The sequence below is a fragment of the Schistocerca gregaria genome, chromosome 2 (assembly GCF_023897955.1).
Source record: "Schistocerca gregaria isolate iqSchGreg1 chromosome 2, iqSchGreg1.2, whole genome shotgun sequence".
Taxonomy (NCBI): domain Eukaryota; kingdom Metazoa; phylum Arthropoda; class Insecta; order Orthoptera; family Acrididae; genus Schistocerca; species Schistocerca gregaria.
In genome coordinates, this window is record NC_064921.1 from 583038041 (window position 1) to 583055202 (window position 17162).

General features: G+C 42.0%; 1 protein-coding gene across 8 annotated transcripts in view; it reads left to right on the forward strand.

Moving 5' to 3' along the window:
- Positions 1–17162, forward strand: part of LOC126333600 (phosphatidylserine synthase) — a 150191-nt gene that overhangs the window by 95457 nt on the left and 37572 nt on the right. For 4 of the 8 annotated variants that reach the window (XR_007564315.1, XM_049996750.1, XM_049996754.1 and 1 more), the window contains exon 7: positions 11187–11268. Coding sequence is in view for 5 of the 8 variants with exons in the window: in XM_049996750.1 (XP_049852707.1) it covers positions 11187–11268 (82 nt within the window). In the remaining 3 variants the exon portion in view is untranslated. Of the gene's footprint in view, positions 1–11186; positions 11290–17162 lie in introns of all 8 variants that reach the window. The other 4 variants (XR_007564301.1, XR_007564295.1, XM_049996749.1 and 1 more) reach the window with 1 other exon arrangement.

The window sequence follows — 17162 nt, forward strand, 5'->3', positions numbered from 1 at the left end:
GATGAGGAGGTCCTGTCCCATGGCCAGTGAAACTGCCAGATCTTACACCTGTAAACTTTTCTCTGGGTAATGTCAAGACATTGTTGTATGAAACCTCCATAGAAACAGGTGAATGTCTGCTTGCTAGGGTCGAAGCTGCCTGTCTCCTGGTACAACGGGCACCAGGGATCCTTGAGAGAGGGTGCAGCAGAACTTTATACACTGTTGCCATACATGTGACGGTTGTCACTTTGAACAGTTGCTATGAGCTAACATTGTGGTTATGCACAGTACACTGTGTATGTCTGTAACAGATAAATATGCACTACCAACCACTGGCTCCCTATGTCAATATGATCGGTTGTGGACCCACTATCACCTGTTTCAGTTTGACCCAACAGATTTGAGACAGCCTATATGGAAGAAACCTAGAGATTTATAAAGTTACAGTGAGTCAAAGATTTTGAAAACGATTTCCACAGGTAGATGTGAACTCTGAAAATAATTTATTTATTATGAAAATTGATGGTGGAGGGGGAGAAAGGGAAGAGGAGGAATTGGATGGGCAATTGATGTCAGCTGCATTGACAATTTTCGCAGAATCAGTGTTGAGGAGGAAAGATATGTGTGGTACCAGGATTCGAACTGAGGATCTCCTGCTTGCTAGGCAGTTGCGTTAACCACCGTGCCATGTAGACACAGTGTTTATAGCAATTGTTCCCCCCTAATTTAATGTTTATGAAATGCAGATTAAAACTAAAGAGATTGCAAAAGGTAATAAATCGGAAAGTGGGTCCTGAATAAGTTGAAACAGAGATTGTGAGAGTTTCAGAGCAAGCATTAGGCAATGATTGACTGATACTTGGGAAATGGATACAAGAGAAATGAATACAACTGTCATGTTGAGCAGCAACCTGGAATGGGACAGGGGAGGGGGAGAGATAGCAGGATACAGGCACTGTCTAGTGGAGTGTGCATGGACTAGACTGAGGCGGAGAACACTGGCAGGCACAGCGTCAGGAGGCTGAGGGGTAGGGGGTTGGGGGTGTAAATGGTGAGGAACAGGGGAGGGGAAAGACAGGAGTGTGAGCTTTCAGAGGGCAGACCACAATGAGGCTGAGGGGACATCTATAGAGAGGAGATGATGGGCTGGAGGGGGTATGAACTATTGAGTCAAATGTATGGGGACAGTAAGTTATCATAGGTTGAGGCCAGGATAATTTTGGGAGCAGAGAATGTGTTGAAAGAATTACTTGCACCTGTGCAGTTCAGAAAAGGTGTTAGTGTAGGGAAGGATCCAGATGGCCCTGGTTGTGCAGCAGCCATTGAAAGCAAACTTATTATGTTCAGCTGCATGTTGTGCTGCAGGGTGATCTACCATGCTCTTGGCCACAATTTGGCAGTGGCCATTATCCTGGTAAACAGACTGTTGGTAGTCATACCAATATAAAAGCTGTGATTCCTGGGACTGTGATTACTGTGTGTGGGTGCACGCCAATGTGGTGATACTTCGCTCTCAGCTGCAGGCTGTGATGGCTGTGATGGCTGTGGTTACTCAGCCTGAAGCTGCTGTGGTTGATACAGGGAAGTTGTGGTCCATCCATGGGAATCCAGCAGATTTTCCAGCACACATGAGTCCGCCAGTTGTCCGCACCAGTGACCAGTCCGTTACTGCTCATACTGAGGTTGACCTCTCATCTGTGGTCAAGTGCCAGTTCGGGGCATGGCAGGTGGTGAAAGACTTCCCAGGGGGCCACATGTAAGGCCTCTGCAGTTAGTCCGACAAACGGGTTCCAGGTGCTGCCTGTGTCTGACATTGTCCCTCAGCCAACTGCAGACACTTGATGTGTTTCAGTTGAAACCTCTCAGATTTCAAGATCCAGGCAATCACGACATGGGATTATTGGTAGTTGCGAGCTCCAGTGTTAGGCATGTTATGGGCCCACTTGGCTGCTGAGGAGGGAAAGAAAGCATTCTGCACTATATGTGCACGTCGTGTGGAATCATTCCAGACATGGAACGGGTCCTTCTAGATGCCATGAAAAGCACAGGGCACAGCCTACTGCAGGTGGTGGCTCACATTGGTACCAATGATGTATGTTGCTTTGGATCGTTAGAGATTATCTCTGGTTTTGAGAGGCTAAGAGAAGTGGTAAAGGCTCCGAGCCTTGCTTGCAAGATAAAAGCAGAGCTAACCATTTGCACCATAGTCGACAGGACCTATTGTGGACCTCTGGTACAGAGCCGAGTGGAGGGTACAAAACAGAGGCTCAGACAGTTCTGCGACCATGTAGGCTTGCGCCATAGGGTGGTTGGGTTTCAGGTTTCATTTAATAGGTCAGGGGTCCACTATACTCAGGAGGCAGCTACACAGGTAGCAGGGGCTGTATGATGTGGATTGGGCAGTTTTTTAGGTTAAAGGCTCTCATGGAAACACAAAAAGGTCTTCAGTCTCAAAGGGTGCAGGTCGATCACAGGAGGAATATAGGTACAGGAACCATTGGTACATCAGTTGTAAATCGTCATAACTGAGAAAGTACCAGAGCTTCAAGAAGTAATAGAAAGCTTAGATGCTAAAGTTGTTACAGGCACTGAAAGCTGGATAAATCTGGAGGTAAGTTCGGCCAAAATTTTTGCGAATTACCTAATGGTGTTACAAAAGTATGGGCTAAACACAGTTGGTGGTGGTGTGTTTATTGCTGTAAGAAGTAACTTATCTCGTAGCGAAACTGTAGTAGATAGTTCCTGTGAGTTAGTATGGGCAGAGGTCATTCTTGTTCAACCTCCCTATTCAGGTTGTAAAATTGTTGAAAGGTTCAAAGAAAATTTGAGTTTAGTTTCAAACACATAACTGACTCGTACAATTATAGCTTTAATTTACCCTTGATGTGTTGGCAAAAATACATGTTTAAATCAAGAGTTACGCATAAAACATAATCTGAAATTGTGCTAAATGCATTCTCTGAAAATTATTTTGAGCAGTTAGCTCATGAGCCTACGCGAATAATAAAAGGTTGTGAAAACACACTTGAACTCTTAGCAACAAGTAATCTTGAGTTAGTAACAGGAATCAAAATAGATACAGTGATTTGTGAACACAGGGTTGTCGTAATGAGATTGAATATTGTAACCTCCAAATCCTCCAAAAATAAACGAAAAATATATCTAGGCTTATTCAAAAAAGCTGTTCAAAAAATCAGACACCTTCCTGAGAGACAGTCTCCACTCCTTCCAAATTAACAATGTAAGCATAGACCAAATTTGGCGTGAATTCAAAGAAACTGGATTGACAGTAATTGAAAGATTTATACCAAATAAATTAACAAATGATGGAGCTGATCCCCCTTGGGACGCACAACAGGTCAGAATACTGTTGAAGGAACAATGAAAAAAGCATGCCAAATTTAAATGAATGCTAAAAGTTTCGACAACAAAACTTTGTCTCGAAACCTGCCAAAAAATCCAAAGAGATTCTAGTAATATGTAAAGTATGCTAGCAGCAAGACACAATCAATGCCTTCTCTGAATTATAGTAATGGAACCAAAATTCCTTAACCAAAGAAGACGAAGTAAATATTCCAGAATTCGAATCGAACACAGCTGCCAACATGCGTAACTTAGAAGTAGGAATCCTCAGAGTAGTGAAGCAAATTAAATCACTCAATAAAAGCAAGTCTTCCAGTCCAGACTGTATACCAGTTACATTCCTTTCACAGTATGCTGATGCAATATACAACCGCTTGTTCAATGAAAGATCGATACCCAAAGACTGAAAGTTGCGCAGGTGTCGCCGATAATCACGAAAGGTAGTAGGAGTGATCCTCTAAATTACAGGCCCATATAATTAATGTTGGTGTGCAGCAGGATTTTGGAACATATATTCTTTTCAAACATTATGAATTACCTCGAAGAGGACGGTCTACTGATACACAGTCAACACAGATTGAAAAAACACCGTTCTTGTGAAACACAACTAGCTCTTTACACACACGAAGTGTTGAGTGCTATTGATAAGGGATTTCAAATTTCTAGATTTGCAGAAGGCTTTTGACACTGTACCACACAAGTGGCTTGTTGTGAAATTACGTCTTATGGAAAATTATCTCAGTTATGTGATTGGATTCGTGATTTCCTGTCAGAGAGGTCACAGTTGGGGTCACAGTTTGTAGTGAAATTACGCCTTATGGAAAATTATCTCAGTTATGTGACTGGATTCGTGATTTCCTGTCAGAGAGGTCACAGTTGGGGTCACAGTTTGTAGTAATTTGTGGAAAGTTGTAATGTAAAACAGAAGTGATTTCTGGTGTTCCCCACCAGTAGAGTTATAAACCTTACGCTGTTCCTTATTGATAGAAAAAATTTAGGAGGCAATCTGAGCACCTGTCTTAAGTTGTTTGCAGATGATGCTGTCATTTATCGTGTAGTAAAGTCATCAGAAGATCAAAACAAATTGTGAAATGATTTAGAAAAGATATCTGTAAGGAGCGAAAATTGGAAATTGACCCTAAATAATGAAAAGTGTAAGGTCATCCACATGAGTGCTAAAATGAATCCTTTAAACTTCAGTTACACGATAAATCGGTCAAATCTAAAGGCCGTAAATTCAACTAAGTACCTAGGAATTACAATTACAGACAAATTACATTGGAAGGAACAAACAAAATATGTTCTGGTGAAGACAAACCAAAGACTGCATTTTATTGGCAGAACACTTAGAAATTGTAACAGATGTAGTAGAAAGACTGACTGTGCTACACTTGTCCATCCTGTTTTGCAGCACTGCTGTGCAGTCTGGGATCCTTACCAGATAGGATTAACAGACTACATCGAGTAAGTTCAAAAAGAGCAGCACATTTTGTATTATCGCAAAATAGAGGCAAGAGTGTCACTGACACGATACTGGATTTTGGGTGGACATCATCATAACAAAGGCATTTTTCATTGCAGTAGAATCTTCTCATGAAATTTTAATCACCACTCTTCTTCTCCAAATGAGGAACTATTTTGTTGACACCAACCTACGCAAGGAGAAATAATCATCATAATAAGATAAGGGAGGTCAGGGCACACACACAAATATAGACGTGTTTGTTTTTTCTGTGCACTGTTCGAGATTGGAATAAAAGAGAATTATTGTGAGGGTGGTTCGATGGATCCTCTGCCATGCTCTTAAGTGTGATTTGCAGTGTATCCATATAGATGTAGATGTACAATGATTGCAGCAGAGCTGGTATATCACATGGCTACTTTCACAAGTGGCCTGGACTCTGATGGGCTAGACAAGTTTGTAGTAGAACTGGAATAGAAAATGCTGGTCCTTCTAAGCCCAGTGTGCCATCTTCCGGAATGTTTACCACCTCCTCTTAGATACCTCGAGTCGCACATCAGTCAGTTACACCCTTCAACCACCAACAGTAGCTGCATTTTAACAGCTACTACCCCCTCCACACCAAAAAATCCCTCCCATACAGACTGGCCACCTGGGGATAGCACAATGGCAGTAACAAGAACTCCCTTTCTCAGTATGCAAAGGTTCTGACCAAGGTGTTCATAGACTGGCACTACCTTCCAGACTTAGTCCTCGAACAGATCTCACGTGTCATTTCTCCACAAACCACCAAACCTTCCAACACCCCAAAGAACCAGCTACAAAGGAGAGCACCCCCCCCCCCCCCCCCCCCCCGTATGCGAATAATTGAACCATATCTTTCAAGGCTTGAAATCTGTTGTTATGCTATGAAATGAGGTAAATCCTACACAAAATTCTAGTCCACCTCTGTGCCACTCCCAATCCCAAACCCCTACCACAGGAATCGTATCCCTGTTGAATATCCAAGTGCAAAACCTGACATATTTAAAGGCTTATAGCCTTGCCTTTAAATATGTCTGCTTGTGTCTGTGTATGTATGGATGGATATGTGTGTGTGCGCGTGCGTGCGCGAGTATATACCTATCCTTTTTTCCCCCTAAGGTAAGTCTTTCCGCTCCCGGGATTGGAATGACTCCTTACCCTCTCCCTTAAAACCCACATCCTTTCGTCTTTCCCTCTCCTTCCCTCTTTCCTGAAGAAGCAACCGTCGGTTGCGAAAGCTAGAAATTCTGTGTGTGTGTGTTTGTGTGCTTTATTCATTGTGCCTATCTACTGGCACTTTCCCGCTTGGTAAGTCTTGGAATCTTTGTTTTTAATATATTTTTCCCATGTGGAAGTTTCTTATGTTGACAGGATACTTCCCGGGACTGGATCAGACTCTGAATGTGGCTCTCCAGCAGGGATACGACTTCCTAAAATCCTGCCCCGAAATGAGATCCATCCTTCATGAAATCCTCAATAATACGTAATTTACTTCCAAACCATAACCTAAAATTTTCAACGTTTTCAACATAACCGCTGCTATAAAATCCATTGTTCCAAGTTTACAAACATTTCATGTAAACTCGTGAATACTATTTCACAGCTTCAGTTCCTTTCACCCATTACACAACCATCTCAGTTTTTTCCAACAACTTTCGTTTTATTTCCATTCCCGTTTTTCCCACATAACCGATCATTTTTTAGCAGCTTCCCACAGGTTTACACGTTATTATTTCTTCATCAAACAATTGTTAGCCTCATTATCATAACCTGCCAGTACATAACCAGTCCTTTGAATACATTTACACACATATTCTTCGAGATTTTATTCGAAAATTTTTTTCGAATTTTATTTTTTCGCAAATTATTTTTTCGAAACTTTTTTCGAAATTTTCTTGAATTTCCCCACCCTTTAACGTGATCTGGAGACAACATAACTACCCAACCTTTGCACCCATTGTTGTTCACCAACCTAAGTTCAGCACATGATCAACATAGCTCATCTCAAACCAACACTTTTTCGACTTTTTTCACACCTTTATCTCTCCCTATATAAATCTCTCTTTACTTTCACTTTAACCTCATATTACCCTTTCCACCTACTAATACCATGTCAACCTCACAACATCCCTACAACGACCCCATTAAATTTTATTTACATTCCCTCCGCAAACATGCCTTCACCCTAGCCAGATTACGCTCCCATATTTTATTTACTCAGGCTTGTCTGACATTTGGCATTACTCCCAAAGGCCTCACACTTAAAGTTCCCATCTCTGGCTGCAATCCTTCTTTCCATCAGTCCTTATACCAGTTCCAAACAGCACAATCCATAGCCCTCACCCGCCTAATCCTTCACCTATACATCGACTCGGCCAATGAACACACCCGTCAACTCCTATCCCAAATCAAAGTCCTCAATCTTTCCTCTCCCACATCCACACCGGCTGTACATAGCATCCTCCTACAGGCCAACCGCAAATTAGAACAACATGCCACCCTCCACCTCAAAAAACTATCCAATCTCCTGGTTTCCCACCTCCGGAAAGGCAACTCACTCACCCTCCACAACCTTTCCGACAAACCTCAACCTCCTCTCATTGCACACAGACCCAGTCTCTCCCATCTACTCAATCTCCCACTTCCAGCTCCACTCCCCCCCAACAACTCAAAATTCTAGTCAACACAATCTGGAACCACAGTAGTTAACCTTTCCTCCAAACCCCTCTCCCAATCCGAAACCTCTGTCCTATCCAAAGGCCTCACCTTCAGCCCAACTCCCAGGTTCAACCAAACGGCCCTTGTCAAAGATTTACTGTCCTACACTCGTAGTCTCTGCTGGAAATATCACTTTGCCACGAAGAAAAACAATCCTGATCCCACTCCTAATGATCCAACTCCCCAAGACACTATCCAAATTGAACCCTGCCTGCAACAGTTCCGTCCTCCATCACAGCGGGACCCACCTTCTCTTCCTCAAAATCACCCTCTCCAAACCTTCCAGGAATTTCTCACTTCCAGCCTTGCCTCTCAATCTTTCTTGAAAAACCTTAATCCTACTCCCAACATCACCACAGCCGAAGCCCAGGCTATCCGTGATCTGAAAGCTGACCGATCCATCATCATTCTTCCGGCTGACAAGGGTTCCACGACCGTGGTACTTGATCGTCGGGAGTATGTGGCTGAGGGACTGCGTCAGCTTTCAGACAACTCTACATACAAAGTTTGCCAAGGTAATCCCATTCCTGATGTCCAGGCGGAGCTTCAAGGAATCCTCAGAACCTTAGGCCCCCTACAAAACCTTTCACCTGACTCCATCAAACTCCTCACCCCACCGACACCTCGCACTCCTACCTTCTACCTACTTCCTAAAATTCACAAACCCAAACATCCTGGCCGCCCCATTGTAGCTGCTTACCAAGCCCCCACAGAACGTATCTCTGCCTACGTAGATCAACACCTTCAACCCATTACATGCAGTCTCCCATCCTTCATCAAAGACACCAACCACTTTCTCGAACGCCTGGAATCCGTACCCAGTCTGTTACCCCCGGAAACCATCCTTGTAACCATTGATGCCACTTCCCTATACACGAATATCCCGCACGTCCAGGGCCTCGCTGCAATGGAGCACTTCCTTTCACGCCGATCACCTGCCACCCTACCTAAAACCTCTTTCCTCGTCACCTTAGCCAGCTTCATCCTGACCCACAACTTCACTTTTGAAGGCCAGACATACCAACAATTAAAGGGAACAGCCATGGGTACCAGGATGGCCCCCCCCGTATGCCAACCTATTTATGGGTCGCTTAGAGGAAGCCTTCTTGGTTACCCAAGCCTGCCAACCCAAAGTTTGATACAGATTTATTGATGACATCTTCATGATCTGGACTCACAGTGAAGAACAACTCCAGAATTTCCTCTCCGACCTCAACTCCTTTGGTTCCATCAGATTCACCTGGTCCTACTCCAAATCCCATGCCACTTTCCTAGACGTTGACCTCCATCTGTCCAATGGCCAGCTGCACACATCCGTCCACATCAAACCCACCAACAAGCAACAGTACCTCCATTATGACAGCTGCCACCCATTCCATATCAAACGGTCCCTTCCCTACAGCCTAGGCCTTCGTGGCAAACGAATCTGCTCCAGTCCTGAATCCCTGTACCATTACACCAACAACCTGAAAACAGCTTTCGCATCCTGCAACTACCCTCCCAACCTGGTACAGAAGCAGATAACCAGAGCCACTTCCTCATCCCCTCAAACCCAGAACCTCTCACAGAAGAACCCCAAAAGTGCCCCACTTGTGACAGAATACTTCCCGGGACTGGATCAGACCTTGAATGTGGCTCTCCAGCAGGGATACGACTTCCTAAAATCCTGCCCCGAAATGAGATCCATCCTTCATGAAATCCACCCCACTCCACCAAGAGTGTCTTTCCGCCGTCCACCTAACCTTCGTAACCTCTTGTTTCATCCCTATGAAATCCCCAAACCACCTTCCCTACCCTCTGGCTCCTACCCTTGCAACCGCCCCCAGTGTAAAACCTGTCCTATGCACCCTCCCACCACCACCTACTCCTGTAACCCGGAAGGTGTACACAATCAAAGGGAGAGCCACATGTGAAAGCACCCACGTGATTTACCAACTGACCTGCCTGCACTGTGACGCTTTCTATGTGGGAATGACCAGCAACAAACTGTCCATTCGCATGAATGGACACAGGCAGACAGTGTTTGTTGGTAATGAGGATCACCCTGTGGCTAAACATGCCTTGATGCACGGCCAGCACATCTTGGCACAGTGTTACACCGTCCGAGTTATCTGGATACTTCCCACCAACACCAACCTATCCGAACTCCGGAGATGGGAACTCGCCCTTCAGTATATCCTCTCTTCTTGATATCCGCCAGGCCTCAACCTCCGCTAATTTCAAGTTGCCGCCGCTCATACCTCACCTGTCTTTCAACAACTTCTTTGCCTCTGTACTTCCGCCTCGACTGACATCTCTGCCCTTACTCTTTGCCTTTAAATATGTCTGCTTGTGTCTGTGTATGTGCGGATGGATATGTGTGTGTGTGTGCGAGTGTACACCTGTCCTTTTTTTTCCCTAAGGGAAGTCTTTCCGCTCCCGGGATTGGAATGACTCCTTGCCCTCTCCCTTAAAACCCACATCCTTTCGTCTTTCCCTCTCCTTCCTGAAGAAGCAACCATCGGTTGCGAAAGCTAGTAATTCTGTGTGTGTGTTTGTGTGTTTTGTTCATGTGCCTGTCTGCCGGCGCTTTCCCGCTTGGTAAGTCTTGGAATCTTTGTTTTTAATATATATAAACGTTTCTGAAAACAGGAATGTTAACATCTAACATACATATAAGTGTTAGTAATACTTTTGTGAAGTTACTGATCTGGCTTGCAGCCTTGTACAGGAGTGAAATGCCCGAAAGATAAATAATTAAGGCTATAAGAGACTAGAATCTTTTGAAATATAGTGGTGCAGATGAATGCTGAAAATTGTATTGGTAGATTGAGTAACTGATGAGAAGTTACTGATTTGAACTAAGGAAAAATTAACCTTATGGCAAAACTTGACTAAACAATAGATTGGTTGATAGTACACGTCCTGAAGTATCAAGGAATCATCAGTTCAGTAATGGGTGCGTGTGTGTGAGAGGTGGGGGAGGGGTAAATGTGTAGGGGGAGAACAAGGCTTGAATACAATTAAATAGGTTTAAATGCATGTAGGTTGCAGTAGTTACTCAGAAATACAGAGCCATGCCCTGGAGAGACTAACATGGAGAGTTGCTGCATCTTAGCAGACTTCAGACTGAAGACGACGACAGCTTCTGAATGTTGTTCTATAGTAATGTAAATTCACAAAATAAAAACACGTTTAAACTAATTCATAATACTACAAAAAGACTTTTACTTGATTTATAGTTCGGAACAAAGTTATAAGCTTTGACCTTTTCAAATCAAAGAGACAGATTTTTTTCTCAAGTCCAGTTGTTCACTGAAAATGTGTGTATATATTGGAAGCTAATGTTTCATAGTATTTAGAAGTTAGTTTGTAGTTGTGATAGAGTTACATTATTTCTCAAAAAAGAAATATCAACAGCTGAACAGTATAAATTGGTACACGCCACAAACAGGGGGCATTGATTGACAGAGAGGCACATTAAAAAAGACAGCTAGGTATTATTCAGTTATTGAACTTAGTTTATCATCAGATGTAACATGTCTTTCTGCCACTCAACACCTCTTTGTGATATGTTGAATTCTGTCCTTTGCCAATTGTTGTTGTTCCATTCTGGATATTCAGTTTTTTAAAAAGGAGATATTTAATTTATTTTCAGAAGGAAGATGAAATGTCAAGAGAATCATCTCCTTGCAAAACACCAGATTCTGGGTTTGTTGATCAGAAGTCTCACACAGATGGTATGACATCAGAATTAATAGGTAATACTTTGCGAAACTTAAGTTATGTGTTGCTCTGTCTGCCATATCAGTGCTTTGCCCCTAAAACATTAATGTCCTTATTTTTGCTGCTACCTTTGTGCATTATCCCTGCACCAGGTAAGAATTGTGTATTTCAGGTAAGTGGAACATTTTTCTAGGGACTACTGATAATTGTTAGAGATTTGAACTTGAGTTTTAGTGCTTCGGTCCAGGTTTTCTACAATTTGTGCAATGTATGAGGCTTTTTTTTATGGCAAAACACTTTTTGCTTTAAACAGCTACACTTAACTGCTAATCAGCTCTTGATTATATCTACAACATATCCCACATCAGTAGAGAAGTACTTTTGAGTATAAAATTAATTTCGTGGTCTTGGTGAACATTTCTGCTTTTTGCTGTAGAACAATAACCAGTTTACATCTACAAAGCATCTGTTAATCATTTCAATTGGCAACTAAAAATTTGCACAAAGAAATGAATTTACACTTCTGTAATGTAGTGATTTTAAATGTATGCATGGATTGTTGAACTTTGAACTAAATGGTAAGAGACTTACACATGAGTTCTACGAAGTTCCAATCTTTGTGTCCAGAAATAAAAGTACTTGTTTTACAGTAACTCATTAAACAAGTGCTTTTCCTGTGCCAACTTTGCATTATTACATTAACACACAAGGTATTGCAAATGGGTGCAGGAACTCACAAAAAGAAATCTTTACGATGATCAACCCAGATATAGGATCTGACAGTGTGATACAACTATTTTAATGTAGCACATGACCAGAAAACTATTTTGTAAGACATAATATATTTTTGCTAATACAATATGTATGGTGAATGGTGTAGTATTATTTTCACACTTCTTGAAGACTCTTGAGTGCAGTGGGGGGCTAGTGGAATCAACATAAATCAAAAGTACTGGACCAACACTGACAGCATTCCCTAATAGCCAACACAGCTTGACAATTAGCAGACAGCATTGACTTCAGTATATCATCTGCTTTTATACGCGACATGTGGGTTTTCCTGAAATATGATTCAGCACTGTGAAACCACCTCTCAGTGATGACAACAACAATGACAAATGTGCAATGAATTGTATGCTGAGCTTAGCTTGATAGTAACCTGAAACACGTATCATTCTATAATTGTACACTGTCTTGTGTTTTTCTCAGTTCTGCTACACCCACGAGCCATAGCATCAAGTGCTTCTTGAAAATTGCTGGTAGTCTGTTTTATATTGGTAGCTGCCAGCAGGCCACTTTAGTTGAAAGAAACACACATGTGCAACTCGGATATACCTAAAACTGGATTACTTACATAAGATATAGACTTCACTTTTGCAAAACTTGTGTGTTCATCTATGGGCATAATAGACTATCATAACATTCTAATTAGAAAATGAAGTATGTGTTTGGAAGGAGATTTTCTGAAGAACTAATGGGGACCATCATTTTTTCGGATCTGGAGCAGCAGTAGCACTCTGTTCTCAGAATAAACAACTCAGTAGAGAGCTGTTTATTCTGAGAACATGGTGGTGGTGGTGGTGGTGGTGGTGGTGGTGGTGGTGGTGGTGCTGCTGCTGCTGCTGCTGCAGATGCTGCTCCTGCTCCTACTGCAGACCCTACTAAAGAACATCAGGCAGTATGAAAGTATTAGTGGGATCTAGTAGAAAATTCCTCCATTGACTAATAATAAGTGGTGGATCCTATGATATTTTTATGAAATGCTGTAATTTAGGCATGGGAGTTGTATGATTATAACATCAGATTGAGTTGAAATACATATTTTCAATCAAAAGTACTAGTGACACCACCTAGTTATAATTAGTGTGTGTTGGCATACATTTGACGTGTGTTGTAACAAAATTTTTTCTACTCTGGGCAGCCACAGCTATGGAAATATATCTTGATAAACGAAGAATGTCCCCTCCCACCCCCCACCCTCCCATGAACCATGGACCTTTGGTGCGGAGGTTTGCATACCTCAGCAATACAGATAGATGTGCCATAGGTGCAACTTCAATGGAGGAGTATCTGTTGAGAGGCCAGACAAACACGTGGTTCCTGAAGAGGGGCAGCAGCCTTTTCAGTAGTTGCAGGGGCAACAGTCTGGTTGATTGACTGATTTGGCCTTGTAACATTAACCAAAATGGCCTTGCTTTGCTGGTACTGGGAATGGCTGAAAGCAAGGGGAAACTTCAGCCGTAAATTTTCCCAAGGGCATACAGCTTTACTATATGGTTAACTGATGATGACGTACTCTTGGGTAAGATATTCTGGAGGTAAAATAGTCCCCCATTTGGATCTCCGGGCAGGGACTACTCAGGACGATGTTATCATGAGAATCAAAAAAGCGCGTGAGACAGGGTTATAGTCTATTCCTAAGCTTATTCAATATGTATATTGAGCAAGCAGTAAAGGAAACAAATCAAAAATTTGGAGTAAGAACTAAAATCCATGGAGAAGAAATGAAAACATTGAGGTTTGCCAATGACATTGTAATTCTGCCAGACACAGCAAAGGATCTGGAAGAGCGGTGTCTTGAAAGGAGAATATAAGATGAACATAAATAAAAGCAAAACGAGGATAATGGAATGTAGTCGAATTAAATCAAGTGGTGCTGAGGGAATTAGATTAGGAAATACAACACTAAGTAGTGGGTGGGTTTTGTTATTTTGGCAGTAAAAAAACTGCTGATCATGGCTGAATTAGGGACGATATAAAATGTGGACTGGTAATGGCAGGAAAAGCGTTTCTGAAGAAGAGAAATTTGTTCATATCGAGTATAGATTTAAGTGTCAGGAAGTCTTTTCTGAAGGTATTTGTATGGAGTGTAGCCATGTACGGAAGTGAAACATGGATGATAAATAGTTTAGACAAGAAGAAAATAGAAGCTTTCAAAATGTGGAGCTACAGAAGAATGTTGAAGATTAGATGGGTAGATCACATAACTAATGAGGAGATACTGAATAGAATTAGGGAGAAGAGGAAACTGTGGCACAACCTGACTAAGAGAAGGGACAAGTTGGTAGGAAACATTATGAGGCACCAAGGGATCACCAGTCTTGTATTTGAGCGAATTGTGGAGGGTAAAATTCATAGAGGTAGACCAAGAGATGAATACACTAAGCAGATTCAGAAGGATGTAGGTTGCAGTAGTTTCTGAGAAATGAAGAAGCTTGCACAGGCTAGAGTAGCATGGAGAGCTGCATCAAACCTGTCTCTTGACTGAAGACCACAACAACAACAACGACAACAACAAACAAAGAACTGCAACAGCTGTTAAGCGATCCTTTATTGTTCCTTTATTGTAATGACCAGTTTCACAGCTTGTAGTGGCATTTTCAGGTATACATCTAAGTAGAAAAATGGGGCAAAATATGATAAACAATATTATATTTACCCTGAGTTAAAAAAGGATGTGGTAAATAATCGATATAAGTACTCACAGTTTCTTCATATAAAATCCAAACTGGAGCTAAATGGATGAGTCAGTGTTCTTAGTCAAATCAAAATAAAATATCTGTTGAAAGAAGAGTAGTCAGGTAATAAAATCGACAGAATGAAGAGTCAACCATCCGAAATAGCAAGGGGTCCTACATGAAAAACCAAGAGAAGTTATAGGGTATAAAATTCAAAGTGTGAAAATACGGAATTAAAATGAAGGTAGTGAGATGGTGAATATAATTGTATGAACTTACCATTGGGAGCAATGTAATGTGAAATAATGTAAAGACTGGTTTGGGGGGTGAGGGTGGGGGGAGTAGATATAGAGAAACAGACTAACCAAAAGAGACTGAAAACTGAAGTAGGGTGGTGTTAAAGAACTTACCAGAATGTAAAACCGAGATAGTCATGCACCCGAAACAAACATAGGTGAGAGCTGGCAGAATACAGTGTGAGGAGTCATGGAGCATACCAAGGAGACCAGTGTGCCCAGTCTAGGTAATTAATGACACCACACAAGCGATAACGAAGATTGGGACAGACAAAGTTGGGTTACGTCTTTACATAGCTGATTAATACAAAGATGGCAAAATATAATAAAACTGGAACATGAAAAAGTTTTGATAGAATATATGCTGTCCAGTCACATTAATGTGACTCATCTGTCAAATGCCTGAATAATACCTTTTGCAAAGGAGACTGCTGCAAAATGTGCAGGAAGAGAGAGTGAAGAATCAGTGAAGTTCTGGAAGGTATCGACAGAGATATGAGACCAAGTTCTGGAAGGTATCGACAGAGATATGGGACCAAGTTCTGGAAGGTATCGATAGAGATATGGGACCATGCCAACTCCAGTGCCGTGGCCACCTTGCCACGTTTCTCAGTTGAGGATCTATGATGCATACAGTCTGATCGAGGTACTCTCACAGGTCCTCGACTGGATTTTAATGTGGGGAGTGTGGAGTCAAGGGAGTATAGTAAACTCACCCTGGTGCTCTTCGAACCATGCATATATACTGCTAGCTGTTTTACATGTTGTGTTATCCTGCTGGTAGATGCTATCATGACGAAGAAAAACAAACTGGATGGAGATGGCCTCCAAGAATAGGTGCATACTTGCCACGAAAACATTTCCTAAACCATAACATTCCCTCTTCCAGTCTGGACTCTTTGGACAATTGTTTCATGGTGTTTGCTTTCCAACTTTCACACCACACCTGTCAACGGCCATCTGTCCAGTGGAGCGTAAAACATAAAATAAATCTTAAAAGGCCACGTTTCACCACTCAGTGGATGTCTGGTTGCAGTACTGGCATACAAATTCCAACTTTCGTTGCTGATGAACAGCAGTCAGCATGGGTGCATGAACCAGATGCCTATTGTGGAGGTCCACATGCAGCAGTGTTCTCTGAACAGTCATCTTGTAGACACTGTTGATAGCCCTTTGGCTGATCTGGGTGGTCAGCTGCATGTCTTTTGGCTGTACACATCTCTGCAACTGTTATTCACACCTGTCATCAATGGCCCATGTTGCAACACAGTTACCTCGGTGTCAGTTTCACATAGTGCCATTTTGCCGTACTTGTGTCACTTTAACCACAGCCTCATGTGAACAATTTGCAAACTTGGCCATTTTGGAAATGCTTCCACCCTTGGCCCGAAAGCCGGTGACGATGCACTTTTGTATGTCAGATAAATCACTCCATTTGTACATTACAACAGTGACTGCACTGTTTTCCATGTCCCCCTGTATTGCTAGTGGTACTGCCTGCCATTTGTGAGTGGTTATTGCACATTGATTTTGTATATACACAATGGTTGTATTAATGTGAGTGGACCGTGTAAAAGACATTACATACAGGTAGTAATCAGTGGCTAAAAACAGTGATGGAAACATCATAGTTAAAGTGGTGATAGATGTAAAGGGGGTCGCAAGGAGATAGAGGATGGAGGAAAATAATACAGTTTTTAGATAGTAGGGGAAGCAAAGAGTAGTGAACCCATTGTAAGGGGGGGGGGGGGGGGGGGGGCAAAAGGCTTAGAAATTAGAGTGCAGACACGTGATATACAGAATGGTATTGTTTTAGTAAGAATATTAATAGTCAAATTCCCAAGATGATTGTGATATCTACATTCAGTTTGACCATTTAGTATATGTTGTGCAAAATGATTCTTACAACACGTTATGTCAATTTCTGTCAAAATATTTAGGGTTTGACCTTCATTTTCATGGAGTAATATTTTTGGATTATTTGACAGATTAGCAATGGAATGCTCTTGTTCACAGAGGTGTGTATTCAAAGCTGATTTTGTATTGCTTAAATTTAGGTTTTTTTGAAATCTGATGTTGAAACCTCTTACTGTTTGGCCAATGTACTTCATGACAGTTGTCAGACCAAATGCAATAGACACCTGTGGCATAGTA